At 48.1% G+C, this 16,069-nt stretch overlaps 6 protein-coding genes across 6 annotated transcripts; 1 reads left to right on the forward strand and 5 right to left on the reverse strand.

The window, feature by feature from the left end:
* Positions 1-866: 866 nt before the first annotated feature.
* Positions 867-2,135, reverse strand: N7500_006974 (uncharacterized protein; the record flags this gene model as incomplete). Its single annotated transcript, XM_056678118.1, has 1 exon — positions 867-2,135. One exon carries the CDS (start codon positions 2,133-2,135, stop codon positions 867-869), a length of 1,269 nt encoding a protein of 422 aa, XP_056533118.1.
* An 820-nt stretch (positions 2,136-2,955) lies between these two features.
* On the reverse strand, positions 2,956-3,762 carry N7500_006975 (uncharacterized protein; the record flags this gene model as incomplete). The annotated part of the gene is made up of 1 exon (XM_056678119.1): positions 2,956-3,762. One exon carries the CDS (start codon positions 3,760-3,762, stop codon positions 2,956-2,958), a length of 807 nt encoding a protein of 268 aa, XP_056533119.1.
* A 798-nt stretch (positions 3,763-4,560) lies between these two features.
* N7500_006976 (dolichyl-phosphate beta-glucosyltransferase) lies at positions 4,561-5,991 on the reverse strand (the record flags this gene model as incomplete). The annotated part of the gene is made up of 3 exons (XM_056678120.1): positions 4,561-4,905; positions 4,968-5,759; positions 5,878-5,991. 3 exons carry the CDS (start codon positions 5,989-5,991, stop codon positions 4,561-4,563), a joined length of 1,251 nt encoding a protein of 416 aa, XP_056533120.1.
* Positions 5,992-7,472: 1,481 nt separating this feature from the next.
* N7500_006977 (uncharacterized protein) lies at positions 7,473-9,723 on the reverse strand (the record flags this gene model as incomplete). The annotated part of the gene is made up of 3 exons (XM_056678121.1): positions 7,473-7,634; positions 7,700-8,910; positions 8,961-9,723. 3 exons carry the CDS (start codon positions 9,721-9,723, stop codon positions 7,473-7,475), a joined length of 2,136 nt encoding a protein of 711 aa, XP_056533121.1.
* A 3,477-nt stretch (positions 9,724-13,200) lies between these two features.
* Positions 13,201-14,278, forward strand: N7500_006978 (putative NUDIX family hydrolase; the record flags this gene model as incomplete). The annotated part of the gene is made up of 2 exons (XM_056678122.1): positions 13,201-13,614; positions 13,766-14,278. 2 exons carry the CDS (start codon positions 13,201-13,203, stop codon positions 14,276-14,278), a joined length of 927 nt encoding a protein of 308 aa, XP_056533122.1.
* Positions 14,279-14,419: 141 nt separating this feature from the next.
* On the reverse strand, positions 14,420-15,681 carry N7500_006979 (MutT/nudix family protein; the record flags this gene model as incomplete). Its single annotated transcript, XM_056678123.1, has 4 exons — positions 14,420-14,658; positions 14,755-14,995; positions 15,413-15,505; positions 15,631-15,681. 4 exons carry the CDS (start codon positions 15,679-15,681, stop codon positions 14,420-14,422), a joined length of 624 nt encoding a protein of 207 aa, XP_056533123.1.
* Between the last annotated feature and the right edge of the window lie 388 nt (positions 15,682-16,069).

The raw sequence follows: 16,069 nt of genomic DNA on the forward strand, positions 1-16,069 counted from the left end.
AGGAACATATGAGGATATTTATGCAAGGCACAAACTGGTCCCTGGTTGCACTCATCTAAAAAAAAGCCACAAGGGCAGTGATCTGCAAGGCACAAAGTCAACAGCAGGTGTTGCGAAAGAACCTCTTAGGGATGTCAGGTCTTTGGGGGTCTGGAACAAAGTAATTAGTGGAAATTAGGGTACCCAAGCAACATGGTTTGATAGTGTGAGCTGCAGCTCTACTGAGAGACCAGATGTACCCTGAGCCACCAGCGTGAAGCGTATGCACGAGCCTGGCCCCAAACCTCCGAGCCGTCGTAGCTCAGCTTGGACAGGATTTGCGGACTCTTTCCTTGTATTGAACGCACATGAAGTACTTTGGAGCATAGGAACACACGTGTGGCTGAATGTGGAAGAAAGGTTGTAGAAATGCAAGGGATCTTAGCCAATAAGACCCAGAGACACTAATATCCCTCTTTACAAAAGCCTTTCGAAGGAACCAGTCAGGATATTGGATTGAAATAGAATGCATGTACATCCCACGCAAGGAACTCCAACACAGGAGAGTCTAAGTGGAACTCGCTTGGGCTGTTACTAGGGCTATTGCCTGTCAAGTCAAGTAGAAACCCCGAGAAGCGAAGACTGGCGCCAACGGAACCCGAAACAAATGAAACAAATGAGGTTTTATTGCACATATCAGCATAGATCATAATCTCGTAAGGTATTTCGCCAAAAGGGAGAGAGAAGACAAAAAAGGCTACGACATCCAAAGCATATGCTCCGCAAGGGAAAACATTAAAAAATCCACAATAGACATAATAGGATTTATCGCACATAAATCACAAAGATACAAGCATAGATATAGATGATGGGGAATATATGTTTCCTCAGACTCGACCCGGGTCCGATTCTCCAAATGCAGTGCCAAAGTTGGTGGATTTCTTGAATTTCATTTCAGGTTCCTTCTCGTCTTGGCGAGGGAACTCAGACTCAGAATCACTCTCATTGGGATCCGCCGATTCGACCGAGTTGCCCAGAATATTTTTTGCTTGATCAAGGAGTTTCTGATCCAATTCGTTCAAAAAATTGGAGTCGTGCTCCTCATCATTAATCAGACCGAGGGGCCCCTTGAGAGCGGGGTCTTCAGGCACATCCGGAAAGTAGGAGGCCTTATTTTCAGAGGGCTGATGAACGTTCGTCGGCACTGGAGACAGAGGGCCCTCCTCGATCTGGGAGGGAATCTCGCTGGGAGACCCATCCTGGGTGGACCGTCGACTATCATCACCTTCGATGATCGCCATCGGGGTGTGACCTGCATGGCGAAGCAAGTTCTCGTTTGGTGGACCGAGCTCCGACAGTTTCAATTTGAAACTGTTTCGGTGTTCCATGCTAGGCCTTACAGCGGTTGAAGGGGCAGTCCCAGGGGAGGTCAGGGGCGATGGTGAGGGCGGGGTGATCACTCGAGCTACCACAGCAGGTGGCAACGCCGTGGACTTGAGCGTGATACCATCTAGAGTGCTGTCAAGCTTTTCGATCGGCACCGGCAGACTCACAGGCCCTCCAGAAGCGGCTACTGGTTGCGACTGGGGTGAAAGGGCTTGATCAAGGGATGGCAAATTCAGTCCACTTTCAGAAATTGGCGATAGATAGCTTTGATCTGGAGATTCATGATCCAAGAACACCCTTGTCGGCCGAGTTCCTGGACTCGTCCCCTCCCACACCTGAGCAGCTGCGAAGCCATTTGTATTATACTGCGATACTCCGCCGGCAAGCACAAGTTTGGCTGCTTCTGGTCCTAATTGATTTGTTTTATTCCCCCGACTCTTCACAAGTACCTCCAGCTCGGTGATTTTCGATCGCAATAGCGCCCGCTCTTTCTCCCACAATTGTCGCTCCTGCGCAAACAATGCCCTCTCCGTCTCGAAGTTTACTCGCTGGCTTTGTAGAAGGGCTCGCGATTGATCGATATAGGAGGTATCCATGGCGAACGAGTTCACTAAGGCGGAGTCTTGGATCGCGGTTCGGCCGTAGCCTGAAATGGCAGGAGGAAATGTGGCTGAAACAGATTTTGTGCGACGGATAGGTGCTTCAGTTGGAGAGAAGCGTACCTCTTTGTAGAGACTTCCGTGACCGTCTAGTACGTTGGTAGGCTTCATGTCTGAAATTTGTGTTGTTTTCTCACGATAATGAGCACAAATCGGCAGATAAGGATATATTAGGGGACGCCGGTGATAGCAATACGATAGTCACGATAGTGCCCAACCTGCAAAGCTTTGGCTTTCCACGTCGAGACCAGTAGACCAGTGGAGTTCTTAGAGGCGGTCAATGAGCTCAAGGCACTTCTATTGAGTGCCAGGATTTCATGCGAGCTTCCCAATATGGCGCATGTCAAGCCTCGGGATGGATAGGTGCAGGTTAGGCAGTTATAGTATTTGGGTACCGTTCAGGTACGAAAAACGAGAGAAAGTGTAAAGAACGAAGTTGTTATATGGTCTGAAATATACGAAGTCCGGGGAAAGGAGGGTTACATAGGGAAAATACCAAAAGAAATTCTGTGAGCGTGTCTGATCACAGCGTATGACGTCAAAAGGGTTCTACCAGGAAATCCCATTAATAAGATGATGTACGTTGTAATCTCTGATCTTCTTTTGAGAATATCTATTAGAATACTACCTAATACTGTATAGAAACAAAACGCAATATATCTGGAGATGTCTAGAACTTCACTCTATGCTGAATTAGTGGAATAAATAAGAATGGAGAGAGAGAGAACACCGGGAACACCCTAGTTCCGCCATTTACGCCAAAGATGTGCACCTGCAGTTGACTGGTATAGTCGGCGCTCGGACGTTATGACACAGAAGCTAGCCTGTCAGAACAAACCCCAAGTCAAATCAGAATAGCTGTCCGCAACGCTGAAAGATACATATGACCAAAAAAAAAAGGAACATGGAAAAGTTGGCAAACGATAAAACCTCAACAAACAGATGAGGCGGGCCGAAGCCGGCTTGGCGTAACCAGTTTCGTCTGGAAATCCAAGGACCAAGCAGAACATCCCTTGATCGATCGATCATCGAGCGGTCTCAGCGGCAGACAACTCCGCCAAACAAACTGTCGAGCCTCATCAAGCAGATGGTGATCACCATTCGGCAGCGGATAGAAGCTCACATCTTTGCACAAGGCACCGAACCGAGTAGCGAGATCGAACACCCCTCGGGCCGTAAGATCCCTACCACCCACGTTCGCAGACGGATAATAGTAGCGTGGATCGAGATAAAGCAACACACTATTCCAGTGTGGAAGTTTCTCAGATAAAAGTCGTGCCGCGGCCTCGTATTGCTTCAGCGTGCGCTTCGGCACGCCAGTCTGCGTGTGCACAAAGAAGAATACCTCGAAGCCGACGCTGCGGATGCGGGTGCGGGCGGTTGCGCTGAGGGTGTCAAGGAAGTCCGCTAGTCGGTCGAGATTGAAGGAGTTACGGAGGAAGAGGGTGTGTGTTGAGTAGAGATAGTCTTCGGCTTCATCGTGGAGTTGGCGGTTCACTGCTAGTAACTTGCGTGCGGTGCCATCTTCACCCACCCAGTGAGGGCTCATTGATAATGCTCGGTATTGGCCACGGGCTGTGAAGGTATTGCCATGATCACCTAGCACGATCATCGGTTTGCTGACTAGGTACTCGTTTGGTACAACTAGTGCATACTCGTAGATCTTGAGACGGAGTTCGGCTGGGAGTTGAAGGAGCCGTGATTGTGATATTGACGTGCGAGCAACGTTCGGTTTCATATTTGCATTATAAGAGCAACGATGGAAATTCGAGCTTCGAAATGGGGCTATTAGATTATTGGAATTATGTTTTTTAAGGCAGTGGTACCACTCGGGTGTATATCCTGTAGATGTGTCGCCACCGTCAGAATTTTTCAATTGGAAACGGAAAATGTCAATGCTGAACAAAAATAGAAGTAAACAACGCACATAAATGCAAAGCATCACACGATGTCGACCCACTCGATATGAAGGAGTATCTGCTAATCGCGACTCCTTATATCACGGCGCATATACTTCACCGCATGTTACTAAAGATCGGCAATTCTTCACTGTCATGAAGTCATATCACACCAAAACTCCCCTAATTACCCGTTCCTGGATCATTTCATGGATAATTAGAGTTAAAGTGATCTGATTCGACAATCTATAAATTGTATACTACCCTTCTGAGTGACCCACGTATTAGTGGATCTGTAGGATGGAAGCTATTCAATTCCAACACGGAGACGTCATGTATCTAGACAAGCTTATCCAGGCTTTCCTTCTTTCCCTGTTCCATCACAGGCATTTGCTAACGAGAAAAGGAATAGAGTAGGGAGAATCTACTGGTAAATGAAACGTATGAGCCCCTGACAAGCTTTTCTGGGCAGGAGAGAGTGCCCGGTTCATCAGCCCAAGGACTACTCCATATACTGGAGCTGATTGCATGATCCGATTCAAGGGAAAAAAAGGTCAAGTCTTCAAAAATGCAAGATGCAATATATTCCCACGGAAAACTGTCCGAAAATAGTGGGAGCAACCAAGACCTGCACCTAATCATCGCTGTCTATAAACACCCAACGACCAAGCTGCTCGGAGAACAGCCAGACCCCAAGCCATGCCGATACTATCTCGTAAGACATTCAGTTTGCTACCCTTGACCTCTCTCCATCCCACCGGCACTTCGGCAACAGGGATCCGAGCGAACTCAGCCAGCATGAGCATTTCAACATCGAAGATCCAGCCTTCGGAATGCATGTACGGCACAATATAAGGCAGCGCACTGCGGGAGAACAGCTTAAACCCACACTGCGTATCCTTGACAGTAGCTGTTTTAGGGGGTGTCATGAGCCATAGAATCAAATGGAACGAGTGCATCAAGAAATTTCGAAGTTTAGAACGCTATCGAGCAATCAGTAATCGACCTCGCAAGCATCTCATCGTCCATAAAGCAGATATCATACCTTCACAACAGCCTCGCTCCCAACCATATGCGCCCGTGACCCAACAGCAACTGCCCGCCCGTTTGCATCTTCTACATCCCGACAAGCCCCAACGAGCTTACCCAGATCGTCGAACTTGCTCGCCCCGTCCGCATCTGCAAAGACAACATACTGCCCGCGGACATGGCGCATCCCGTGCGTGACCGCACCGCCCTTGCCGCGGTTATGTGTCAAATTCACCACGCGGATCGTGCCAGGCGGGATATGGACGCCCTCAGCAGCCTGCGGTGTCCACGGACCCGCGTGTCCCTTGGGATGCAGAGAAAGCTGGTGGTCGCGCGCAAACCTAAAAGCCACTTCCTCCGTGCGGTCTGTCGACCCGTCCGAAACGAGGATGATCTCCCAGCCGCGATCCGAGGCCGAGCCCGCGGGGTCACTGGTGGTATCCCCGTTCGGCTTGCGTTTGCGCATTGAGCGCGTCTCCATTGCGCCTGGGCTGCTGGCTCGGGCGATAGCACTAGCCGTATCCCCGTACATGTGCTCTAGGTAGTTGACGGCTTCTTCCAGCATGCCAGTCAACCGGTCTTCCTCGTTGTAGGCTGGTACCACGACGGACATGAATAGCTCGGCGGGTGCTATCGTGTGGGTTGTGGTGTTTTTGGAGGTGGTCTTTTTGGTGTCTAGGCTTTCAAGCCAGCAGGGTAAGGATTCGGGATCTGTTACGGATCCATCTTTGGCGAGTGTTCTATACTTCTTTTCTTCTGGTAGGGATTCTCGTGGGACTGGCGCAACGAAAAATATGAATAATGAAAACTATATCATTGCAAAAAGAATTGACAAGTCAATAAATTGCAATTGGGCCCACACGTGTCCGGAGTGCCAACCGCGCGATCTGGCTGGTACAAGCGGAGTGGGGGAAACGTGGACTCACTAGAACAAATAGGCCCAGTAAACTGGCTAGGGCAGCAATGAGTAAGATCTGGACTGGGATTTCCACCGCAGTATTGACGCATTGGCGACAGACCTGGGCCCAAGCTGCCGCCATTGTGGAAAGTGACGAGCTGGACGTCAGACGCGGAGACGGAGATGCGGAATGGGGGGAAGACGTGAGTGATGCCCGAAGGGAGAAGGCAAGCACTAAGTCCAAGAGAGAGATTTTTTACTCATAGAGGTACGGCAAAGTGATCTTCGCCATTTGAAGAGGGAGAGGCCGAGAGGGGGAGGAATGTAAGTTGATAATCGCCAGCTTGGCCTTTTATCGGCAACGCGCAAGCCGATAATGGATCCAATCCACATCCGGGAGCCACGGTTCGTAGACACTATATTGTACTATATTTTACTATACTTCACTATATGTTATTATAGCATGATTAGTCTGATTTATATTATAATCTATGTTATTCCTATATTAAACCATTTACCTTCCCATGTCCACGTCTACCTTGAATCCCATAGATCAGCCCCTTAGACATTGTCTCATACAAGAGACATGCGCTTTCAAAATCGTCATCGACGGAAAAAGCTGTATTACTGTCTCTAGCAAAAGACAGCAAAGGAAATCGGCTCAAAGAGAATGGGACTGGCCCAAAAATGCTTTGCTGGCCAGCCTATCATCCACAGTCTATAAAATCGAAGATAGACAACTTTGTAAGTAATGGACAAAGGGTTATGGAGAAGCAGAGAGCCTTGGAAGTTAATGACGAAGAACAAGGGGTAGTATGTATGTATATATCCATATACTATCCGCGAGCACTTTCCAAATAGGAAGTGACTGACACTGAAAGCTTCCACATCCGGTTTGTTTAGATGCTTTCCTCTCGTCATTTCGTTTGTCCTTCATCCTAGTACTTTGCTTCACTAATTTTCTGTCCTTTGTTATTCTCGCAACAACCTTTCGTCCAACTAGCAATTTTAAAACAGCCCATCGATAAGTCAAGGATGACTTATTTCTGATAGCCTCAATTGTGCCCTTCTGGCATAGAAGAAGTATGGTATGCAATGGCTCGGGCCCAAAGCACGACTGAATCAGGATTCTCGGGTTCCAAAAAGACAGACCAACTCATTATGGAATAGGCTTGCGAAAGTTCCAAATCATTATGGAACCATATGGATAGAATCGAGAGCATTTCCGGGACAGGCTAAGTTCCCATAGATCCATGGCAACCGATGCGATGTTCCTTGGAGATCCCAAACAGTCCAGTCCTTGGAAAAAGGTCCAGGCCGGGGCAGGCCTTCCAGGATGGGTCCAAAAGGAGCATCTGGTAGCTGATATCTGTCGTGTAGTCGTGGCGACTCATGAATTTCCTGTCTGGTAATAACGAAAGAAAAAGATCCACTCTCTGGCTTCGTGTACGGAAAGGGTCCAAAGGAATAAATCGCGCTCAACAAGGCTAGCGCACCGATTCGAACAAGAAACAAAAGAGAAATCCCCAGGATTTTACCAGCTCGTAAGTGATCACCGTCAAGACGCACAGCCTTCGCCGCAACGAAGCCACCAACAGAGCCAGCAGTCACCCAACCATGTTTTCAAGCTTCCTGCATCTCCTCGTCGAATGATAATGTCCCAGTCCCTACCAGATGAGGATTACCATGGAGATACACGGGGGATTCAGCTATCGGCGCAAATTCTTCTGCTAATCTAGTGGGCGTGAAACGCCGTGTCTGGTCGTAGGTTATCCAGCGGGTGTACTGGTAAGAGATGTATGGTCAGTTTGAAATGCGCTCTTAGGAACATAACAGAAGGGGATACAGACAGTTGCGATGCGTACTCCAAGCCACAGACATCGATGTCTTCTGGGTATCACTGTCGAATGTTCTTCTGTTGATGGTCTTTCGTCTTCTGTAGGAGCCCCCTCAAAGAATCTTTCTGGGTAATAAAGCCGGCTCCATGCCTGTCCTCTGATCAAAAAGTCCTCCGGTAGCTGTTGTGTAGCAGAGTCGTCAAGAAGTGGGAATGATTCGTCTTCGATCTTCGAAATGATCGTGTCGGGACGGAACAGGGTGTTGAGATAACTTGCAAGTAACGACCACGGAATCAACGGCTCTAGTCGTTTTATAGCCGCTGGATTGAGCGTGAGGTACCATACAAATGCCATGGAGATGTGCACACCCGGATATATATTCGGGTCGCCAACCTCACGGAGCATGACAATTAATGTGTGGAAGGCGAGAGAGCTCGCCTGGAATGCAAGCTGGGATGAGAGATCACTGTATGTTGGATATATAGGCGTTGTATCTGTCGTCTGAGATGCCCATTTCATCGCCGCTAGGCGATCGTCTGCTGTAGGATTGCGCAACTTCACTGTGCAGTCTGCTTCTATCACTCCATCTTCCCTTCCGTATTGAAATATCGCAGCGATATTGCAAGAAGTCATTTGGGCACCTTGCTGCCCATCTCGGCTTACCCGGCTAATCTCCTTACGTAGAGTAGCAAGAAACACATTCGCCCGAGAAACAAACTCCTCAACCGGAGCTTGCATAAACAGCGCACCGTGCGTGGTCACGAACGAAGCGATCAAGTTTTGCTTCTCGATCGGGACCTTCATAAGAGGAGTGACTAGCTGTGTCATGCTCTCGAGGGCATTTGGGAATGCGCGCACACTGATCAATGCTTTCGTGTAGTGAAAAAGCTGCTGAAGGATATCCGGGCGTGCTAACACAGCAAGATGATGCTGGATGCGGCCATTCTCCGGGCTTTTTTCTGCATCTTGATTATACCAATACCTCGATACCCCTGCCCAGACTTCGCGATCCTTCTTATCAAGTTCTTCTACGGCCATGCGATACCGCGCCAAGTCCCCTAGGCACTCGATCCAGGTCTCTTGGAATTTTGGCACGCTTTCTAGCAGCAATGTGATCATCGAGTACGAGAGGTAGATGAAATCAAGCATGTACTCCATCGAGCCGGGGAGTTTATAACGCAAGAGCTCTAGGAATGAATGCACTCCATAGCGCCACATGCGCGCTGGCATTGCGTACTTTTCGGCTAGCTCTTTGAGAACAAGATCAGCTGACGGGTGCTGGGAGGCGAGAAAAAGTCGTGGTGTTCGTAGAGTAGGGTTCGGTGTAGTGAGACAAGGGTTTGCCACTTAGGCTGTGACAATTCGTCCTTTGATTGCATCTGTTCCCTGTCGATCTTGATGCACCTCTTTTCCACCATGACAAGACCGGTATATATTCCCCGCACTTCGTTGACCAGCTGCTCTTTGGTGATGGCGTGGGTATTCGGTTGCCTAAACATCTCATGAGGCTTTTCTTCCTGAGCAACTGTCACTGGATCCATTATTCCGACATTTTGCTTTAGTAGTTGATCAATCTTTGTGTGCCATGTTTCCTGTGCTTGGGCTTGCACGGTATGAGGAATTTTGTGAATTACAGCAGCATTTCGACTGTGCGCAGCAATGGGCGTTGAATGTGATCTTTGTAATTCGGGACGTGTCGCGAAATCTTGAGCTAAAAACAATTCCTCTCCCTGTCTGAGTGCACTGATCTCAGTCTTTGGATCCCTGAAGCGTTCATTTACAACTTGGGGCATGCCAGGATTTAGTTGCTGAGAAGCCGAGGCCGTCGATCGCCGGGGCTCTCTGGAGACCCGGAAGCTATTTCGGCGACGAGATTTGCCAACATGCCCTACACTGTTGCGAGCTGGACTTCTGAGAGCTCGCACACCATGGCTACTGAGCGTTCCCGTAGTGCAATCATCTCCTGGGACGCCGGTAGAATTCGGTCGAGCACCGAATATTGGTGACGTGGCCGAGCAGCAGCCGCCGGTACCCATCGATTCAGAGGGTTCTTCTGGCAATGATCTTTTGATAGACCTGTATAAACAGTTAAAAGGGGGTTTCAATAATCAAAGGAGCTCACTTGCCTAGGTGACACGTTGCTATGGACTATGTCTGAGAGTCGAGTCTTGGCATCCAACAGGCTGTAGAAACGCCGTGGCCTTACCTCCTGACACAGCTTGTCGCCCATTTCAACTATGAGAGAATTAGTTTATGACTTGATTTAGGGTGCCTTACGTACCCGCGATAAAGAAGGGTGCAGATTTCAGGGAGAGGAAACGGTTTATTATATAGCATTTTTTTTCATGCAATGTGGATAGGAGCTTAGGTTCCCCGAAGGTCGCCTGCAAGGCAGCCTGGGGGATGGACTAGTGTTGAATCATACACCGACCACTCACAGCCTATCATTCTGCCTGGGTTCTTTTCAAGGTTTGATGGTTGCCTTCAATTACTTTTGATACCCTTTTTCTCCGATTTTCATGTGTGGAACGTTCGAACCTCTGCCAAGTCATTTTTTCTCAACGGCGCCTGTTGAATGGCCCTGAGCATCCGATCTATATCTTCCTGCCTCACTTTTTCTATGCACTTCATATCATCTGGATCTACAAAAAAAAAAACATGAAATAGCGCTTACTTCAAGCGTCAACCATTTGACAGCCTGACCGGTGCAGTTCAAGTTTATCCCGTTGCCCAACCCTCTCCTTATTGTCTCCCAACACCAGATCTACCATGCGCTTCTTATGGTAAGAAAAATTCTTCGCACCAAGGCCTCGCCTATCTTTGCAGTCCTTGGGCCATTGTTTGTTTGGTCACCGCTCTTTCGATACCAGTACCGAATTCAAGCACACCGGTTGTTTTTGACCAACTCGTAAGGACCATGGCATTTTTGAGTATATTGTAAAGAGCCTGTGTGTTGATCTTGGTTCACATGGGTACCAATTTGACCCGGACTAGAGCAGTTTCTTTTGAGCATGGGCTCCGAAGTGCATATCACTCGGTTCACCCAGAATGAGGTAATTTTGAATTCGTCTAGGGTTTGATTGGCGTTCAGGGGGAAACTATTGCGCTCACCCAGAAGTCGCCGCCTTGGTATTGAACCGCCAGTGAACAGGGTTCCTATGTCCGGTGACATGCAATCATGCAACGATACTTGCAAATGGGCCGATGTACAGTTGCCAGCGTGATATCAACGACTGTTCGACCACATGGTCTTGGATTGCCAAACGGCACAGGTGATGACCCGACATTTCGATGATATACATATGGTCAGGGATCACACGGAGTACTGCTCCCCAACATTCCCCATTTATACGGAGTACCTGAGCGAAGATACCGTAATACATAGTTCTCAACTTAGGAACCGCTTTATCACTATCCAACGAGGACTAGCACAGATGCCAGGATATAGGGCTCCAATTGAAATGTTCCTCTATATCGTAAACAATATCCCCCTGTCCTTAGAAACAAAATTAGAAACAAAAACAAATATGGCTTGGCACGCGCTACTCATTTTCTGCCTGTCAATGACAGAAATCTCAGGTCTAAGCCTATCATGGACAGTGGGCGCCCGTAATATTTCGGGTTTTAAGGGGTCTAGTACTTCGTCTAAACCCAATCTAAGGGTGTAGTCAGTTTCAACTCTATTGGATGTCCAATAAGAGACGTATAATCCAATATAACAAAGCAACCTAAGCTGTGCCACCTAATTATGTATCCATCTGGGTCGCAAGGCAACTTTAGAAATGTACAGACCACTTGGCCGGCGCAAAGGGACCCGTTTTAAATCTCAATCACCTTCCTTCGCGGGTAACTTAAATTAATGCAAGGAGGGATAATAACTGAAAAAAAAGGCGCTGCCACCCGGGTGGAAAATTGCCCCCAGATTCAGAATCGGGAAAGATGCATCGACTTGGCTTGCAATAAACTTGCATGGACCATGCGAGAGCGCTACCAGGGCGGGGAAAAGAAGGTGCAGAATTTCACAGATTTTCACCAAATTTCACCCGGGTGAAATTAATTCGACGCGACTTCTAGAGCCCAGGGATCTACGCACTTACGGATCTTCTCGAACATCTTACACTGCATGGGGTCCTCGGTTAAAGATTATCATGCGACTGGTCTTCGGCGTGCATCTGATTCTTAAGTTTCCCATTTTGCGCAATAATTAGATGATCTCAGCTCAAGCTCTTGTTTGCCTTCGGATGATCCTGGTTGCTTGGATGTGACCTTTAGACCATGGGGCAAACTATACTCCGTAGGATAGGTTTCATTGAAACTAGGCTCCCTCTAATTCGTACACTCCCATGTCTGGCTCACCGTGCTTTCCTCAAACACGAGTAGGCCAGATGCCATATTGAGACATGACATGGATGCTTTCTATGACTCTATCAGCAGATTCACTTTAGGCAGCGACACTGTTGTGGAAGCTGTTGACTGCAATTCATATATATATATATATCTCCCGCTCTATTGGCCAAGATATCTCTTGCAGCTTGTTTCTGCTTTCCTCTTTAGGAGAACCCAACGGGGCTCGTGTGACATGCATATCGGCACCCTCGTAGGACCCCCGAGATGTCCGTGCCCAGCCAAACAACATATTAATCCACAGAAAAGAAAGATCGGCACAGTGTACGCGCTGTCACCCAGCTATATAGCAATGACTGGATTTGCCATAGAGATAAAACCATGAGACTTTTTGGGTGCGTCTGTAGTCTTCTACAACAATACGAGGCTGTCAGGCTCAACATCGAGATGCAGCTGCAACTTCCCCTGTAAAACTTTATCTTGACCAAAATAGTCTATTGACCAATGATATAGTTGGGGGGGTTACTGATTGTAGGGTGAGAAGACTGAGATTACGTATATTGGCAGGAATGTGTTGTCCACTTCAAGTACAGTCGGGAGCAGGGACAACAAAGGTACTGAGAGGTACTCAATCTATAGGTTTAATGGCATTCAAACAGGTGCGCTATATCTTTTGTGACGAAATCGTTTCTCTACATGCCTTGGGATAGAGGGACAGACGAATATACAATATGGAAGATGAGACACAGCTGATACATAGCAGATTTGGGGTCATCCTGATAGAGTTGACCCCCTGAATCCTGCTTGTTGAGCCCTGTAGATGAATATATGTGATGGTTGTTTCTAATCAAAGATGAGACTTAGGATTCGGGGCTACCCTCCAAACCTACGGAGTATGATGAGACACTATGGTGAATTTATGGCACATTTGAAGTAGGAATGATCCAAAAGAAGAATTGATTAACCAAAAGAAATGCTTTGGCTATGAATATCGAAATGTAGATATTTGGTGTATACCCAGTATGGAAAGGGATGGCTAAGATCAAGACTCAACGACGTCATAGAAACAAAACAATAAACCTCCACATCTGCGCGTTGTGTACTAACCACCAACAAAGTTGCCGTAAAAATCTCCAATTGAAGGCTGAAGTCTGACCAGACTCAGATAAATGAACTCCATCCGCCTTGCCGCGCGACACTTGAGGCCAACACAGCCCGTCCCCACACGCAGACCGACCATCAGCATCCCCAAAGTCAAAACAATCAAAATGTCGACATTTACAATCCCCGGCTCAAACCTCAATGTGAATAGCATCCCAGATCTAAGCCAAGATGATTTACTTTCATTCCCAGCCTTCAAAGTCTGGATAGCAACCCTCCAGCAATCCCTCGCGCGACAAGAACACCCCTCGCACGAGTTCCACAGTGACCCGTATATCTTGCGCAAAATTGATATTCAATCGGTCGACCGCTTCGGTGGCGGGAGATTAGGCTTCGTTAAATTGAAAGCGGACGTCTCAAATGGCCAGGGCGAGACTTTACCCGGCAGCGTATTCCTGCGGGGTGGCAGTGTTGCCATGCTCGTAAGTACTCCCCCCAAAGCATTTTACTCGATGGGAATTTTTTTCCCCTCATTGGGCTCTAGTATCTACAGGTATAGACCTACATACTGCGCCGCAGCCCCACCACGCAAAGTGATGTATGTGTTGTGTTCTTTTCTAATTATATGAATAGCTTATCCTCCAACCGGATGATATAGCCTCCCCGACTGAAAATGACAAGCGGGCTATTATGACCATCCAGCCCCGTATTCCAGCGGGCTCACTGGCGTTTCCGGAGATTCCGGCTGGGATGCTTGATGACAGCGGGACGTTTGCTGGGGGTGCGGCCAAGGAGATCCAGGAGGAGACGGGATTGCAGGTTGAGCAGAGCGATTTGATTGATATGACTTCACTGGCGCTGCAGGCTGCGCAAGAGCCTGGTGGCGGTGAGCGTCTGCAGCAAGCCGTTTACCCGTCTCCTGGAGGGAGTGATGAGTTCATTCCACTGTTTTTGTGTCAAAAGTCTATGCCTAAGAAGGAGATTGAGGAGCTACAGGGGAAGTTGACGGGGTTACGGGAGCATGGGGAGAAAATCACGCTCAAGATTGTGCCTTTGGCGGACTTATGGAAGGAGGGGCTTAGGGACGGGAAGACATTGGCTGCTTGGGCTTTGTATCAGGGCTTGAAGCAGGATGGATTGCTTTGAGTGGGAAAAGCATATGCATGTGGGGCACGGGAAAGGGATATGGCGAGGTGTGTAGACTTGTTTGCTTGTATGCAAATGATTTTATTTTTTTGCATCAATGTATGGTTGTACCACAAGCTAGTGAAGTTCTGCACTACTAGCTCACAATTTCCATTTCTTCGCTAGTTCAATCCCCTCAGCCAATGTTCCAACCCTGGCATCAATAGCATAACCCTCTTTTTCGAGCTTCTTAATCTCGTCGAACAACGAGCTCAAAGGGACAGTAAAGCATTCAATGAACTCGTTATCCTCAAGCTCAGGCTTTGGGTTCTTGTTCTCGGGAAGAGACATATCGACCTGAACGTGGACCATATGCAGGTTGGTATTGCAAAGTCCTGGGTCTGACCAAGTCGAAACGCTTGTCAGCCTTCAATGCCTCAAAAAAGTTGAACAACGCCATGAAACAAAAACAAAGCTGTCAGTCACCGCTCACGTACCGTTAAACATCAATGGGCTAGTCTGTTCCGCTACACCAACATAACCAGTTTCCTCCTTGAGTTCACGAACAGCACACTGCTCAGGCGTCTCACCCGCATCAATCAGTCCTGCGGGGACCTCAATGACAACTGCATCAATAGGAGGCCGGTATTGCTTTTGCAGAAGTAGCTCCGAGCCAGTGTCCTTGTTCAGAATAGCGACGATCCCAACGCCATCAAGGTCGATACCGGCAGGACGAGTCTGGGAAAACGCGGTCAGCATCAAAATCACAATATAGATACTAAAAGAAGGCCGCGAGAAGCTGTTTGAACTGAATGGTGATTGGGATTGACCAATGCATCCAATAGACAATGCAACCAATGGATAATGTAAGGCAACCAATAATCATGTGGTTGCAGATACGGCGTAGGGCAACACCCGGGTTTATGCACCTGAATCAGAGGCTCCCGGAACGGGGGAGCCCTGTCAATGCGAACCGCCAGGTCATGATTCAAGTGAGGCTGGATTTTAGTTTTTTTTTATGTAGTTGGTTCTCGTGGCATTTCCCAGGTTGTGTCACTTGAATGCCTGCACCAGGTGCGGTGCTCATACCCCGGCCATCGACCAACAGCGCACATAACATAGATAGGCACAGAAACAAGGCGTGATGGATCTTACCGTGCGCTCAGCTGATTCCCATGTTCGCTCCACACCCAGCGGGTCAGTGTATGTTGTCTTGACCATTCGAGCCCAGCGGGCTTCATTGGGGCTCTGTTTAGAAGCATGTCAGCCAAATTTCTGGCAAACTATCGACGGCCCCATCTTGAGTCTATTTTATACATTGGAAACTGGGAGTTTATCGCTGAAAGACCCTCAGAGAGGATACAGTCACGTACCAATGGTCCCCGTGAGATGAGTTTGGACTTCGCCTGCGTGCGAGATGACATTGTGATGGGTGATATAGAGTGGATGGGAACAAGCGGCTGAGATTCAAATAAGATCTCCCAATGGAGTAGAGTGATGTTCAACCAATCCCGACGGGCAAATGGCCGAGGTCGGAGGGGTACCTAGCTTGAATTAGCGGGGTCAGCCCTTATCTTATCGACTATGTTGGTCTTCGCTGTGTCGTTAAGGTGAGAAAGGTGAGAATAAAATGGCCTACAGAATGTACAGTGAACTGCTGAGATAGCTTATGCTAAATGGTATCTTATTGCGCATCAAAACCTGTCTATATGGAGACGGAAGATACTGAAGGAGAATGCACCAGGCAAAGAAAGTATAATCGGACACAGTCCGACGAGACCACTCTTCTGTCAAAAGCAATGGAAGCACCTT

This window comes from Penicillium coprophilum (genome assembly GCF_028826855.1).
Source record: "Penicillium coprophilum strain IBT 35676 chromosome Unknown utg000004l_segment0_segment0, whole genome shotgun sequence".
Taxonomy (NCBI): Eukaryota; Fungi; Ascomycota; class Eurotiomycetes; order Eurotiales; family Aspergillaceae; genus Penicillium; species Penicillium coprophilum.